General features: G+C 41.2%; 4 protein-coding genes across 6 annotated transcripts; all 4 read right to left on the reverse strand.

Annotated features, from left to right (window-relative positions):
* Positions 1-447: 447 nt before the first annotated feature.
* On the reverse strand, positions 448-4567 carry LOC116930611. Its single transcript, XM_045178719.1, is given in 9 exon segments — positions 448-1197; positions 1268-1927; positions 1930-3136; positions 3260-3431; positions 3503-3738; positions 3812-3924; positions 3982-4045; positions 4135-4353; positions 4419-4567. Coding segments are annotated over 8 exon segments (3057 nt in total). The 5' UTR covers positions 4305-4353; positions 4419-4567; the 3' UTR covers positions 448-762.
* Positions 4568-4892: 325 nt separating this feature from the next.
* Positions 4893-7609, reverse strand: LOC116930636 (venom protease). The gene is made up of 9 exons (XM_032938027.2): positions 7433-7609; positions 6941-7157; positions 6623-6843; positions 6360-6555; positions 6156-6291; positions 5911-6074; positions 5752-5853; positions 5394-5545; positions 4893-5337 (listed from the first exon to the last, which is right to left on the reverse strand). Exons 2-9 carry the CDS (start codon positions 7074-7076, stop codon positions 5182-5184), a joined length of 1263 nt encoding a protein of 420 aa, XP_032793918.2. The 5' UTR covers positions 7077-7157; positions 7433-7609; the 3' UTR covers positions 4893-5181.
* A 646-nt stretch (positions 7610-8255) lies between these two features.
* LOC116930628 (venom protease) lies at positions 8256-10447 on the reverse strand. 3 transcript variants are annotated; one of them, XM_032938016.2, is made up of 9 exons: positions 10185-10447; positions 9993-10100; positions 9736-9899; positions 9395-9650; positions 9199-9328; positions 8978-9135; positions 8818-8919; positions 8580-8746; positions 8256-8493 (listed from the first exon to the last, which is right to left on the reverse strand). In XM_032938016.2, exons 2-9 carry the CDS (start codon positions 10096-10098, stop codon positions 8338-8340), a joined length of 1239 nt encoding a protein of 412 aa, XP_032793907.2. In that variant the 5' UTR covers positions 10099-10100; positions 10185-10447; the 3' UTR covers positions 8256-8337. The 3 variants fall into 3 exon arrangements, with proteins under 3 accessions (XP_032793907.2, XP_032793906.2, XP_032793905.2); XM_032938015.2 differs by having other exon boundaries at positions 8580-8731; positions 9993-10447; XM_032938014.2 differs by having other exon boundaries at positions 9993-10447.
* A 151-nt stretch (positions 10448-10598) lies between these two features.
* LOC116930620 (leishmanolysin-like peptidase) lies at positions 10599-15359 on the reverse strand. Its single transcript, XM_032938001.2, has 15 exons — positions 14754-15359; positions 14000-14100; positions 13895-13925; positions 13747-13829; positions 13508-13625; positions 13333-13444; positions 13188-13254; positions 12436-12636; positions 12187-12374; positions 12020-12133; positions 11831-11942; positions 11473-11765; positions 11243-11409; positions 11015-11134; positions 10599-10943 (listed from the first exon to the last, which is right to left on the reverse strand). The coding sequence occupies exons 1-15, from the start codon at positions 14940-14942 to the stop codon at positions 10782-10784; spliced, it is 2058 nt and encodes a 685-aa protein (XP_032793892.1). The 5' UTR covers positions 14943-15359; the 3' UTR covers positions 10599-10781.
* Positions 15360-15446: the final 87 nt, after the last annotated feature.

A 15446-nucleotide genomic window follows, 5' to 3' on the forward strand; every position in this document is an offset into this window, starting at 1 on the left:
GATATTTTCTGGAATTTGATGAAAATCACAATTACACATAGCCCGTACCAGAGGCACTTTAAACATAGTAACAACAACAACAATTACACCAAAAATTGTATGCTAATTTTGAGTAAATGATTTGTTTTCATGTAGTCTGTCGTTTTTTTAATATTATGACTAACTGTGGTGTAACATACTAGCGCGCTAACTTTCTTAACCTGTAATGTTTCAAAACGTTAGAACTAGCAGTTTGATTTTAAGACTATATCCGTGATAACATCAGAAGATAACCAGCCTGTCAGGTCCTGGTCATCTGCTATTTTTAGATAATGTTTCTTATACGTACCGAAACATCTATATGATTGATCACGATTCGTTCTTACGCAAGACACTTGAAGGAGGAAGGTAACACTAAACATGGAATAGTAGCCGCAATAATAAAAAAATAAATAACTTCAGCGTGAAAACTGATGAAAAGATATGCATATTCTGGATTAACAAAAAACTTGCTTTGCACAATACTTCAAAAATGGATAAATCAATACACTTAAAAAAAAGAAAATAGGAAAAAAGAAGAACAGTATCAATTTCGTTAAGAGTACTTCTGGTTAACAACACAACAAATCAAAAGATCATATATGCCTGGGTCCTTCAGGCACTCAAGAATCGTGCAACGCTTCATCGACATGAAAAAGAACATAAGTAAAGAAAGAAGTAAAAAGTTGAATTACCATGCCAAAGATAAACGTGTCAACCATGGTGAAAATGTTTGATTCCAAGCTAAAGCAACCGTTCGAAAGACAAAGTTGCATTGACCTTTGGGATACGGACAACATAAGACATGTCTACACGGTTAACAACATTGACATCAACGACGGAGTTTTCGGGTAGAATTTTGGCAAATCGCTCAACGAGCTTGGGTTCCATTTGTTCCATGGAATCCGTCCCTTCGAGAACAGCCTGCTGCGCCAGATAGGGTAGCAAATCAATCATCCACTTCTTGGCGCGCCTGATTTTGCTAGCATCAAGGATGTTCAGTTCGCCAAAATCAACTTGGTTGCATAAATAACGAGTCCCCGTTGGCTGTCGGTCATGAATAACATTAAGGCAAACTGCTCGATACCATCGGCCGCCAGGAAAACGCGCTACGCAGATTTCATTCAATTTGGGATGGTAACCACAAGCTACGCCATTTGCGTAAAGTGCGATTTCTTCCTAAATCGAGAAGAACCCACGAAAATAAAATCTCTAAGGCAGACAAGAAAACAAATAATGGTGGGTATACCTGCAACTTTGTTAGTTTCATTGAAATTTCGTTGTTTTCAACACGCAGCGTTATCAGTTGGGGGTCTTCTGCTTTAATAATCAGAGCTTGAAAACTTTCTTTCTCCGGCAAGTCCAAGAACGGACCGTCGTCATAGAAAAATTCATCAGACGTGTCATCTTCCGATATTTTTCCTTCGGATGGCAAAGAAGCTGGATTAAAGCCAAAAGCTCCCACTTCAGTCAATTGGCTTGGAGACACTTTCGGTACATTGTTCTCTGATGGCTCTTGGGGATTTTCTATGATGTCATACAGGGCTAATCCATTTTCGGTTATATTGGGTTCCATTCGATCAGACGTCTTAACAAATTCAGCTTCTGTCAGTGGGAAATTCTTTTTCATCAATGTCTTGGGAACGCAGCTAATGCTCTTCTTTTCGGTATTTTCCAGTTGATCTTTACTTTCAAAAACCCCGTTCTCTTCTAGAACCTGAGAACAAACGACCGACGGCTTCAGTACATCTGCGACTGTTTCCCGAGAAGGTGTTGGTAGAGGAATTTCAATCGCTGGGGAGAATTGATCTAGTTCATCTAAAACTTCTACGCTTTTAACGAATTTGTCCTGAATCAAAGACGAAAGAAAATCAGATCTATCCTGATTTTTCAGCCGAACACACATATGTCATCAGCATCCATTTGGACGAAATCCATCAGGAATGGTTTGTTTTCTACCAACTCTTTGAATTTCTTTTTGACGTCTGAATTCCACGTGATTCCACTGACGGGTAAAACATTAGCCAATTTCACCTTGACAGCACAAAATGGGTGCTGAGCTAGCGAGTGTTCCATCATTCTGAGGTGCTCCAAAGTATTGGGCATTAAAATGGTATTTCCGAAGTCCACGTAGCGGATTCCAATACCATCTGGCAGTATCTTCAATATTTCAGCTCGATACCAACAGCGATCCTCAGGAAAAAGAGCGAGACATGGCAAGCCTTCCACCGGATTGACCAACGGATCGGAATTTGGGGCAGATGAGGCCACACTTGCCATTATTTCTTCCAGCATTTTACGGTAACGATAAAATTGGACATAAAATTCATCCGGAGATTTGGCAGAACAGACATTCACTTCGCTTGAATCGTCGAATTGCTGTTTTAATTGCGTGGAGACGAACTTCTTGGCGTAGACTTTGATCGCTTCAGATGATCGCGTTTGTGACACTTTGCAGGAGGGAGATACAGGAGCAGTTTTTGGAGAATCATTTCCCGAACAAAAGCTATGAGATGTGACTACTGGTGACGATTCAAAATCACACTGTAGCTTGTTGGCTACAACAGGACTGTTATTCTGTGCAAAGCCATTTTCAAGGTAGTTTTTTGGTGTGTCATGGTTGCTTTGAGAAGTTCCTGCATGAGAGGTTTCATCACTCTTATAGTTGGCGCTGGGTGAACGGGGCTGCGATGAAGGTTGTTGGTTAATACTATGCCCATTGCTCTCAGGGCGTCCATGCTCTTTGTTGATAGACAGAGATTTAATTGCATCCATCATGTTTATCGCTGCAACCGAATTTGTTGTTTCTTGTCGTCCATCTAGATTACGATGTACTGCCACAGACAATTCAGGGGTAAGCGGCATTGATGTCTCCGCTTGGTCTAGTGGGTGTGTTCTCTTAATCAAGTATAAATCGGGACTGGTAACTTCAAAAGTATCGTTATTCTCACGATGACCCAAGCAATAATTGTTCGAGTAGATTTGATCATCGCACGTGGCAACTAAAGGTCTTTCGTTTTGTGGAAGAGGACTTGAAATATCGGGAGAACCATGGAAAGGCTTGGAAACAACTCCTTTTAGAGATACACCACTACGTGGAAATTCCTGTAACAAGGCTCTAAAATACAAAGAAAAATGTATCTAACTAAAAACGTCCTAATTCGTTATTCACGTTAAGCTCATCGCCAATTTTGGTAACTTTTCCCTGAGAATAACTGTTAAACAACAAACAAATACGTACGGTGGTGGTTTGCATACTAGTTGATGTGTAGGCCAATCCCTACTCTGGCATCCCGAAGAGCAATAACGGACCTTGCAAACAGTGCAGACAAAGGAAGCTTGTTTTCCACATACATGACAAAGGTGGCATTGCACGTGCATATCTGGCGAGACACTTTTCCGGTGCATAATTCCTATACTCAAAAAGACCATGTGTGATGGCAACTAAGCCCAGGTGTAGTTAACTAGATATTCATTTGTATACCCAACGAAGATTCCATTTCGATGGAGCAAGGAGACTGTCTGGAGTAGAAAGATTTCGTGGTTGCACCAACTGCTTGAACAACACCGTTTTGTCTTCCAACGACCGAGGCTATTGCAAGACTTACCAAATCTTGGTCACCATGTGGAATTTTTCCACTTAAGCGGCGGTTGGCGTATACGACTTCCCAATTGAGAGGTGGTTTTCCATCAAGTGCAACAATTGCATTATCTGCCTCACTGCAAAATATATAAAAAAAAAATCTTAACAATTTTCCTCCCCTTATCAAAACAAAAGCACAAATAGCTTTACTATTGGGATTCAAATTCCACAAAAGCAATGGGTTGATGAAGGTTATTATTTGTCCTGAATAATTTTATTGATATAGGATTGCCATAGTTGCTGAAGATATGTCGTAAACCATTCTGTGTTAAGGAAATCAACGTTAAAATATCAACTCGCTTCACTTGTTAAGAAGCTACCTCTGTTGTATCAGAATGGATCCCATTAATGAACAGTTTGTATAGCTCTCTGCTTGGTATTGGTCTTGAAAAACAAGTAATGAGGAATATTAACAGGTATGTAATATTTTCAGCAAGTTAAATCATTAACTCATGCAAATAAACCAAAACTACCTCATATTGTCCGGACGATTTGATGTAGGTATGCTTAATTTTGTTCCTAATCTTACATCTTGGGAATTGGGAAATTCTTGAATTGGTGGTTGATAATGTTCCCATTCTGCATGAGCTTGATATCGGCTCATAGTCTGCCTTGAAATTCCTCGGTCATATGCTTGCCTCATTGCGTAGTGGGAAAAATCAATTTCTGTTTCTGCTGGAAAATGTCGGTTCCTATAATATGCATTAAGATGAGTTACTTGTCAGTACTGAAAATCTTACACATGGCAGAGAGAAACCACGTTCAAAGATGGCATCTAAATCTGTGAGGAATTAAATGTCTGAAACTAAGATGCGACTGGAGATCCTAATCCGGTGACCCTCTGAAAACGACGACAATCACTAGGTCAAACTACTATCACAGACTACGAAGTAAAGACCGCTATCCCCTATCTCACCGTGTAGGCTATGCTTGGTCTTACCGCTAGGGGCGCGGGAGTATACTTTCTGAAATTTTTCTACTTTTTCTAATGTTAGTACTGAATACGTGCTTCACACACACGTATTGACGGGAATTGGTATTTAACTTTACGTCATCAACCGTACACCTTAATTTTCTAGATCCCCTTCCTGTATCCCGTGAATTATTTCAAAATTTTATTCTAATTCTTTGGTATGGTAATAAAATTATACATTTACCCCCTCTTTTCCCTATTTTTCAGATGTGTTCCCATCGTGCATAGTGACTCGTGTCATCAAAATATACATTATCATTAACCATCCTATGTCTTTTTATTTCATGAGCACGTCTACACAAAACAGAGTATTTGTCCTTCCGAACAGCACGTGTGATGAACTGTGATGTTATACTGAGTTCTGTAATTTAATGGCGACATCGTTTTTGTAGTACTCGAAATTGCAACTGCAGAATATATAAACAGTTAAAAGTTATTACGATGAGTCTATCCCATTGTGTCAGCGTCAATTTCAATAGAATCATAGGTCGTGTGTAAGATACGAGAGTATTATTATTTTGCTTTCCCACGGTGGGACGGCCTTAGTTCATTGCATTTTGGACAGGATCCAGTCGAGGTAATGGGGAACCCGAGTGTAGACACCAGGAAATCCAGGAATGGCGCATTTGTATCCAAACGAGACGACACCAAGTAGATAGAATCGATCTTTTTCAGGAACCATCAAAGGTCCTCCGGAATCTCCCTGCAAAAGCATGTAAAATTAAGAATAAGTTTAATACGTTCTTTTTAACGTAATACCTGACATGCGTCTTTGCCTCCTCTTCCCAATCCTGCGCAAAGAACCGATTGGTCAACAACAACTGTTTTAAAATTCTTGTAGGATTCTTTGCAGCTTTCTTGTGATACAACAGGTATTTGCACTTCTCTAAGCGTCACACTTGATGGCCCATCTGTGCGTAGAAAATTTAACGAAAATGACAAACTGGTTAACTCACAGATGGAAACAATGACGTTAACTAACAGCCAGGCCTTTCTAAATCATTTGTGAGGGTTGGTTACAAGGTCTTGGGCGAATTCAGACAAAAGCAAGGGCAAGTGTAGACTTGTTTCGACAAGGCGTCAAACGGGGAAACGAAATTGTAGTTCAAAAACTTACTGAACGACGTTGCTCCCCATCCAGCGACAAATGGTTGGGACTTGACGTAATTCTTATTGCGAATGGTTGGTTCCATTGGTAAGCATATAGGCTGTACCTCCGCTGCAACGACAAAATGCTATATTTGGAACGCAACAATCGTATGGTTTTAATCTTTACCAGTAAATTCAACCCGTGCAGCCAGTTTTAAGATGGCGATGTCGTTCTGGAAGCTAATGGAATCAAATCCTTCATGTGGCATACGGCTTGCAATCAAGACATCCTGATGTCTGTTGCCATCCATATCGTTATGTAGTTCGTGCTCGCCTACGCGAACCGAATATCTATGTAGTTTTGCAATCATCAATAAAGTCAATGTTTGACCTAAGAATATCAACAGAAAGCTGAACATTTGCATAACTTACAGATCTTTTTTGTTGTAAACGCAATGGGCTGCTGTTATTACGTATTGGGAACTAATCAGAGCTCCCCCACATAAGTAATCGACTTGCTGAGTCGTGGGATCCTTATAGCCTAGAAGTGCTATCCATGGCCACGCACCTGTTGAATTCCCATTATACAATGACTGCACTTTTTTGGGAATATTGATTTTGATCTTTATATTTTACCTGGGGGAGCTTCCTCCCCGCCAACAATTCGAGTACTTGTGGCGTTGCTGTGGCCACACCGAGCTGGCAAAATGCTTGGCTGGCTAGGGTTGTGAGGGGGTGGTCGTACAGGGATGACTGGAGAAGGTGATTCTTCGAAGAAGAAGGGTGCCGAAGAATCTATGTTTTCCACTCCTGTTGAGTACGAGCAACATACCTATAAAAACGACAATCCATAAGTAATTTTAGCAATAACAAAGGCATGTAAATAACGCAAATGGTACCTTTGGGTCGTAACCGTAGTAGCCACAAATGGACTGTCGTAGATAGTTTAGTATAGCCGGACTGGGCACTGACAGCATGTCGGCCAGATGCGGGCAACTGGCAAGCAGCATACAAGTTCCTATGACTCCTTCGGGTGTCTGACAATCATTTGCTCCAGCACCATCGAAACCTGTATTCAGACTACCGCTGACTACTGATGTTTCTTCTTCGCCAAAGTTGACTAGTCATTTCAGGTAAAATTAAACAGATGCCAAGTTGAAAAACAAATGTCATGTTTAACTTTCACAAGGATGAAGGATGTAGATAATCAGCATTACCTTGTCTTTTGTGTAGCCGGGTATCCGGTCGCCATAGTAGCGACTGGTAATTCCTCTGCCGGAGCACATGACCTTGGACGGAACAGAAGCTGAGGATGAAGAGCAATGGCACTAACAACAGCGTTATGTCACGCATTGTGTGTGTATGTGTTTTTGTGGTTTTTAGGTAGAATGATCAAGTTGAAATCCTGGTCGATGATCTTATCTCTATTCAAAACTTTAAGTCAAAGCAGGAAATAGGATTACATTATCTTTTCAAACGCAGCTGTATTTAAAGGCTGTGTACTGTTTCGGGAAAGAGGCAAGGGTAACCAAAACAAAGAAGCAGATAAATAATGTCTGACGTCATTGCCAAGAAAGAGGAGCCAACGAAGTCGACTGGTAGGTACTGGGAAATACCCAGACAAGGGCCGTATAATTGGCTGTCGAAAGTCGCAACACCTGGGCAATACCCAGGCGGTGAATGGGGGAAAAAAATGAAAGTCAACTTACGTGACTCACGTGGTGAGAGGAACTCCAAATACTGACGTATTGTGAACACGTATGTGTCGATGGAAGAGAAGTTTCACTTTAAAAAAATGACAATAAAAGGCAAACAAGAAAGAATTAATTGGGAGACAACATGCACACGTGCGTTCAAGTCGCCACTTGGACACACACTGGCTCACTGTTTTGGCACCTCACACTCTTCAGAATCTCCCAGAAGGGGCGGGATCTAGCGTGAAGCTCCGCCTTCTTTGTTTTCGTTGCCATTTCCAAACCGCCACCTTTTTCCTCTTGCCTTTGGGTCATTTTTTATGCCATCACGCGTTTATAAAAGTAATTCAGGAATTTTGATTTCGTCATCACATCTAACGAGTCAGTAATTTACTCGTAATGACTATCAAGCAAAGGTCAGTTTACGCTAAACAGATGCCAGTTCGAAAAAAACTGGATGGTTGGGATGCTTACGTATAATCAGACAGCATTGAAAAAAAGCGGACCATCAGATACCGAGGCCAAACCTTCATACACCAGAAAAATTCCTGTTAGCTACTGATCTAAAAATTTTGGATTTTCCCCATAATTTTCTCATTTATGTTTCCCTATGGCTTTCCTTGTGGCTTTAATATTTGCATATGCTGGTAGAATCAAACGTGTACCCTCGTTAAAACATCTTCTCCATCCAACTTCCTAAAACAATTTAAATGGTATTTCTTTTCTTTAAAAGATAGTCACTACTCAATAATTTATGTGTCAGATGCAGAAACCAGATAGAACATGCCAAAGAAAGCAGAGGATTGTGTAACTTAACAACAAAATCCACAAAATCTTATAAAATTCATTTTTTTTATTGACTTGAACACTTTTATCCGGGTACCGCATCAAATTAACTAAAAACACAAGAATTTATCACATCAAGAGATATTTTTTAATATCCAATCGATGGCTACAGAAACGCGAGAATAAACTCCTGGGAATCCAGGTGTAGCGCAACGTACACCGAAGGAGACAAGACCTATTACATAATACCTTTCTCCAGCTTGAAACATCAACGGGCCACCCGAATCTCCCTAAGAATTAAATTGCCAAAATTAAACCGAAATAAAAAATAGTAATAATAATAATTGTTCGACAATCAAACTGCAATTTGACCTACCCGACAAGCGTCTTTACCCCCTTCTTCATATCCAGCGCACAGAACGGTTTCATCTATTCGCAAGTGGCCGTGCGATCGATAAGCTTGGGCGCATTTTGACTGTGGAACAACGGGAAGCTGGACTTCCATCAATACGCTAGATGCCCGTTCATCTACGACATTCCAAGCTTGATAAGACGAGCCATAATTCAAAAGCAAACAACAAAATAAAAAATAAAAAGAAGATAAGCTACGCTACAGTAAGAAGGGGATCCCCATCCGGCTACGTAGGGGAAAATATCAGAGGAGTCCAACGAACGCCAACGACGATCGATTGGTAAGCAAATCGGTTGGATATCACCTGAAATAATGCAGTGATTATCTTTTGCTCGGGGATTTTGAATAAAATGTTACCATACTCGTAAATGGAATAAAATCTGATAAACGAATTATCGCAATGTCGTAGCTCGGTCCCCGTCCACTCTTGACGAAGCGTTCGTGAACGGTAACACGCTCGATGTAGTAATCCTGTGGACCATATTCACTTGTTCCATGTTCACCCAGCCGTACAAATATTCTGGAAAATCGATTCATAATTTTAGTGAAACATTTTAAAGACAAGACATTGAGATTAACTCACAAGTCTCGACGATTGTACACGCAATGAGCCGCAGTCAACACGTGCTGTTTGGTTATTAGGACCCCACCGCAATTGTACTCTATCCCATTGCCGTCGTAGTAACCAAGGCGCGCCAACCACGGCCAAGCACCTGCACAGGATGGTACCGGTCGTTTAGCGAAGTCATTAAAAAGAAATTTACGAAAATTTATTTCACCCTTGGGTGCTACTACGCCACCGGCTATGCGAGCCCGCGTAGTAGCAAAAGGCACTGTGCCGCATTTGCGAGGTAAACGAGGCTGGAGAATACTAGTCGATTCCGGCGGCCATAATTGGCGACTAATAGCAGACTTGTTTTCACCAGAGATCCTGGACATTACCACTGTCTCATTTTGGATTTGGCTGTCAAGAATGTTTGCGTCAATACTATCAGGGAACAGGACAGGAGGTACGTCCGAATGTTTGCAGCATATCTGTCATTGGAAATTTCTTTTATTATGGAATCGCTGAAGGTGATTTTGCGGATTTGAAACGCGATGAAGCGACGATGATGGATACCTTTCTTTGATGCCAATCATCCGCGGAACCGCAATTATAACGACCGCCTTCTTCCCTGTACCTGTGCGGTACTGGTAGGTGATGATTATCGCTTGATTGCGCACATAACTTAGGTAATCGACAAACGCCCGGATGGCCTTCCGATGTTAAACAACTCTGATATCCTTTAGACAACAAAAGGGAGTTTCATTAAATAAGTAATGACACCATAAATGATTCAATAATAACATAAAGAAATATCTTTAATTGAAGAATACCGAAAGTCAAGTCCATGACGGTCAATGCAACTTGCGCCCGACCATTCGAGCAGGTGATAAATAAAAAGCCAATCACCAGAACATGATTGAGCAAAGTAAGGTGCATTCCTACAGCCCACAAAATATCGTTACTTCGGTGAAACACAATCATTACAAAAATTAATGTAAGTTTTACAAAAGTATTCAACTTACTTTGGACTTCGTTTGCTTGTCAAGCGTGTAAACAAAACACAATTACAATACTTGTTAGGTGTGGGAAAGTAGGAACAAAGACGACGTGCGGACTAAGAAAATGCGACCGACTGTGGCAGCTGGCGACGGACCATTGGCCAATGGTCACCGACAGTGGAAGTGGACACACTAGTGTTGGTGTTAAACGAATCGCATCTAACATATCTGTCGACGCGGGGCTTGATTGCCCCTCCCATGGCCAAAATCAAGCGGAGAAAGCGCTCTACCACACAGGTGCGTCAGCATTGATCGAGCTCACAGCCGAAACGAAGCGTGCCTTTCTTTTTTGTTGTTTCAAGCCAATACAGGCATACCCTACACAAGGGAAATTCCCGTTCCCCAAAATGGATCACGACGTACTGTAAGAAATGGAAGTTATTTTCTTTCTTATATTTACAGATAATTCTTTGCCTATGTGATGCCAGCAGTCGAGAAAAAAATTACATATACAAAAAATAATATAAGTCCTTATCGTGAAGGGACTGTTCGTAAAAATCAGATTCTTGATACGGTTTTCTTAGCCGAAGATAGATTCTTAAATAAGGATAGTTGATTCAATCAAATAAGAAGCTGCAGCGCCAGAAAAATTATCACAGATAAAGCGGCTGAATGAACAGGTCGTAAAGAGCCACAATCCAGCGGATCATTGGGGTAAATTTGTCCTACCCTAGGATCGGGCATTGGAAGTTTGCACGAAGAATTAGCAGCCAAAAACGTCTCCTATTCCAATAACGTCAAGTTTAGAAGCGCTCTTCTTTTCAGGGACAAAAAAAAAAAAAATTTCCACTTACTTGACAGAGTTCCGTACAAGATGGGCAAGAAAGCGAACCGACGTGAAGCCAACCTTGACTAAGCAAGCGAACGCGCAACTCCTGTCCTGGATAATAGCACGGAAATGTCCGGTTGTCCACCTACATCAGCAAAATAAACGTTTATGATTATTTTAGACAAGGTCAATTGAATCGTAAAGAAACTGTAAAAAGAAAAAAAAAAAAAAACGGGAGGAAAAAAACCCTTACGATGATGTTAAGGCGTCCATTCTGACAAGTGTACTCATAGCAGCCTGAACCCCAGTGCTGCCACTGCCGTACTTGCCGACAAGTCCTTTCTTCCCACATGGAACCAGCATGCTCAAAACACTTGGACTTTGGCCCGTACAATTCCAAGGCAAAATTACGTTCAGGACCTTGTGAAGGAAAAAATAAATCGTCATTAATTCTTTTAGTAATCGAACAGAACATTTACATACGAGGATTGTTTTCTTCGTAGAGGCAATTTGATCCCCGGATGGCAATATTATCTGAACGCCAAGTGAACTCTTGAATGTAAGGGCAAAAGTCTGCAAGAGCAACTGATCCGCCATAAAAAGGTATATCAGCTTGACTGATGTGAGGAATAAATTCGAAATTCTGGTAAAGATCAGGCAGCTGGTAGGTATGATGGACCAGATTGCAAAGGGCCACAGAATTGCGGTCCTCGGAACATTCAGTTTCTAGTGGATCCCGTTTGACACGGTTACAATAAGGATGTAAATGTTGCTCCCTAAGCCGTAAAACACTTTAAGTTAACGGCTACAGTAATGAAAAGCAGGTTGAAGGAATAAATACCTGTCTGCTTTAGTTTCCATCCACTCCATGCAACTGCGCTGGGCGAAATCGCAACCCAAGTTACGGCCCCAACTGAGCGGCTGGGCCATTTCCATATTGGCTTTGTACCATCCTAGACACATCAATGAAAGCCAACAGTTTAAAATAAAGGCTTCAAATTTAAAATATACAATCTCTCTGTCAACCAACCAGTGTCTTCCATCAAGGCAAGAGTGATGCGAGAGTAAACTGGATTCTGCGTGTGAGTTCCAGTCATGGCTTCGTTTTCAAAAGCCCTTTTTTCCCAGTGGGTTAGAGCAGTCCCTGTAATGAAAAAGTTATTGAATGTTATCAAATTATAGTGATATCAGTGATACCTTCACCGCCTTGATCTTCAAGCTCCGCGCCTTCTAGAGTGCTGCAATTAAAATGTTTTCGCACCTCTTCTACCACGCGGGGTGTCACCATCATGTGCACCTCTTTGCGTACACGTCCTTCACGGACTAACCAATCAGGACGTACGATCCTCTTGATGACTCTTTCACTCCACTGCCGTGCTTGTAAACTGTGTCCAAAAAAAGTTAGCCCAATTTTTTTAAATGCTGGAATCGTAACAGATGTTTTACTTCTCATTGAGAGCCGGTTTGCCATGTTCATCCCGAGGCGTCAGCGGTGATCCTTTAGAGTCCCGGTAAAATGCAAAGAGGCTGACTGAGAAACCAAGGGCGTGCAGAATTTCGTGTTTAACGGTAGAGATGAGTACGTCAAGTTCAGGTAATTTTGTGCTGATGCTGCGTGGACACAAGTTAGCATGTCCAGCAATCGGTCTAGAATTGAGCGCCAAAGATAGGGAAAAAAAAAATAATAACGGTTAATACCTCCATCCTCCCAAAACTGATATCAGTAGGTGAATCGTAATAAGTGGAACGAGACGTTGTAAACACAAATGTGGAAACCAGGTGAATCTGGCCCTCTTGGTGTGATATGACACCATCTGGCATCCTCGTTCGATACCGAGATGCGCATCCATCCGTAACCAATTAAAAATTTGATTCTTAAGCTTAGAAAAGCACGGTGAACCTTTAACATTTGCGTTATCAAGGTGGTGAGACCAGTCCCACGCTTAGCTGGACGGAAAAGAGGCAAACTATTTAGCGTTCAAAAAAATTAATGTTTAACTGTTACTATATTTCGCGGGAGGAAGGAGGAAAAACAACTATAGAACCGTTGAATTTCCTATTCACATCAAACAACGGACGGCTGCAGAGATTGTTATAGCCGTCATTATCGTAATTTTTATATGTGGTCATAGCCGACACGATTGTCTCTCTATTCCCTTAGGTCGTAACACGAAAACGGTTAGAAAAATTGAACTTACCGATCAAGAGAAACTTCTTGCTGACAATGGGCAGCATAAGCAACAGTCATCCCTTTCTGGCAGCGCTCTGTAAGAAGAAAAAAAGTAGTGTTACGTGTGCTTGTAGGTGGAAGAATGTGTGCACTATTCAATGCATTGACATTACCAGTATCCATAGCTGATACATAGAAAACGAAATCTGCATCTTTAATCCCTGCGCCGGCTCCTTCGCCCAAAGAGCGACACTGTTTGCCTTGAGCATCACATACTCGGCATGACTATAAAAGATTGAAACGTTTCGTTAAAGTGGTCGTATAATTTTTCCTGGTGATTACACAAACCTCGAGGTGATGTTCTGGCACCTGAACTTCTCCGCACATTGTAGCGGCCTCACAGGCATTCATACAATAGGGATGAGGGTCGTTGGGAACCAGGAACACTTGGTTATTCCGGCATTTCCTATGGTCACGCAAAAAACAACAAATGACAAAAAATTTACTTTAATGACATCTCAGTTTTTGTCGTTTTTTGTTTTACAGTATTATGAAAATGAAGAGAAAAACCGGGAAAAAGGAATTACCGGCTGAGGCGTATAACTGATTCTGTCTTGCGGACCATCAGGGCTCGTTCCCAATAGCTGACGGCTTCGGGAAGAACCGTATTCTGTCAAAACGTCAAACAACACATGAGGAATCTCGTCAAACTGGAATAGTGGATGAACAACTTACATTAATAAGCTCAAACATGGCCTCATCTAACCTATTGTTACACGCACGGGAAGAGAAAAAAGCATTATAAGGTATACATCATTTTAAAAAACAAATATGAAGTACTTGTAGACACTGGTGTCGTAGTAAATTTTAACGCGAAGCCTCTGGTCTAGACTTCTTCGTTTCATCACGTGCTCCGATTCGAGATGAACACCATGTATTATCTATATGAGAACATATAGTTTGAAAATAAAAATCAAATCTGTAACTTTATTTTAGGGGAAAGGAGGCTACCAGGGCTCGTTAATTCTCATCAGTTTCAAAGTCTATCCAAAATAATAATGAAAAAACACAAGGAGGAAAGAAAAATCGGTGTGTAACGGGATGTTTTCCTTCTATTCCGCCAACACATTTACCATACGTACTTCTGGCACAACCTCCCTATACAGGTTTCACGTTAAATCTAAGTCACTCGACCGTAACGGGTCTTGATGGTATATGAAGGAATATGGGCTGGATGACGAAGACCACTACGAACCAACAGGGCCATATGTAACGGCGATCTTGTAGCCTACTAAGTATTTCTAGTACGCCTCAATAACTGTCCGTGTGTGATGTTACGGCTTGCAGATGAGAGAGGAAGGGTGCTCATTAGTAAAGGGGATTGTTTACATTAAAATATAGCAACTGGGATTTCTGGTCACTGTCAGACAGCACAAACATTCATTTCACTACTATGCAACTAACAATGATTAAAATGTAGAAATCATGACTGTTAATTCCAGCTTTCTGTGGACTGTTAAACAAATGAGTTTTTTGTTGGGGGAGGGATGGGGGGGTTTCAAAGCATGGTTACAATGGACAGCACTTTACTTACATCGTTAGGCTTAGGATGGACATGGTTACATTGCAAATCCGAATGTGAATGCAAGTGGGCTGCTTGTGTAAAGGTCAGCAACAACAAGTTTGTTACACATATGGCAAGGGTCACCATAGATAAAGATCTAGCAATGTCTTTTGTTTGTGATGATTGGGATGAGTAAAAAATTTTTGCAACAGAATTCATGATGCTTTAGAATTCTTTGCAAGATGCAAAGGAACACTTTATCACCACCCACTTCTTGAGTGTTTTCTTTCTCAGTTATAATAGTGAAAATCACAAAACCATGGGTACACAGAGAGTAGCACTGATTAAATGAGCGCTGCAAAAGTACAACATTTCGTCCCGAGTAGTAGACGAAGAATGAGGCTAGTTTGCAAAAACCTCTTACCAATGAGTAAGAATTTTCCTACTACTTATTGCCCTGAAAAGACCCAATCCCTAGAAACGCCAGTTGGCCGAGCTAGCTGTGGTCGTACAGCCCATATCGGCCATTGTAAACACAATGCAATTTTTCCGTTAGTCGAGAAAACAACCTGACAAGCTGGACGATAAGTTGGTTGCTTGCAACAATGAGGGCAGCAGACAGAAATATACAAGTTTCAGCGACTAAAACCTTGTGCACGATTTTCCGACATCTTTTCAAGTTGCCCAACCCGGCGAACGGTCCAGACGCCATCTCTAGTCGAC

This window comes from Daphnia magna, linkage group LG9 (assembly GCF_020631705.1).
Source record: "Daphnia magna isolate NIES linkage group LG9, ASM2063170v1.1, whole genome shotgun sequence".
Taxonomy (NCBI): Eukaryota; Metazoa; Arthropoda; class Branchiopoda; order Diplostraca; family Daphniidae; genus Daphnia; species Daphnia magna.

Bases quoted from the DNA above. Each gene is read 5' to 3' on its own strand.
- LOC116930628 (XM_032938014.2), bottom strand. From the start codon at position 10,143: ATGATTGTGTTTCACCGAAGTAACGATATTTTGTGGGCTGTAGGAATG. The intron at 9,136-9,198 runs GTGAGTTAATCT...TCGATTTTCCAG, and splicing joins GTGTACAATCGTCGAGACTT to AATATTTGTACGGCTGGGTG. The intron at 8,747-8,817 runs GTAGCGTAGCTT...CGTCTTATCAAG, and splicing joins ATGGGGATCCCCTTCTTACT to CTTGGAATGTCGTAGATGAA.
- LOC116930620 (XM_032938001.2), bottom strand. From the start codon at position 14,942: ATGAATTCTGTTGCAAAAATTTTTTACTCATCCCAATCATCACAAACA. The intron at 13,626-13,746 runs GTAATTCCTTTT...GCGTGACCATAG, and splicing joins TCAGTTATACGCCTCAGCCG to GAAATGCCGGAATAACCAAG. The intron at 13,445-13,507 runs GTTTGTGTAATC...AATCTTTTATAG, and splicing joins TGCCAGAACATCACCTCGAG to TCATGCCGAGTATGTGATGC.
- LOC116930636 (XM_032938027.2), bottom strand. From the start codon at position 7,076: ATGCGTGACATAACGCTGTTGTTAGTGCCATTGCTCTTCATCCTCAGC. The intron at 6,075-6,155 runs GTAAGTTATGCA...AAAACTACATAG, and splicing joins GTTTACAACAAAAAAGATCT to ATATTCGGTTCGCGTAGGCG. The intron at 5,546-5,751 runs GTAAGTTTTTGA...TTCTACGCACAG, and splicing joins ATGGGGAGCAACGTCGTTCA to ATGGGCCATCAAGTGTGACG.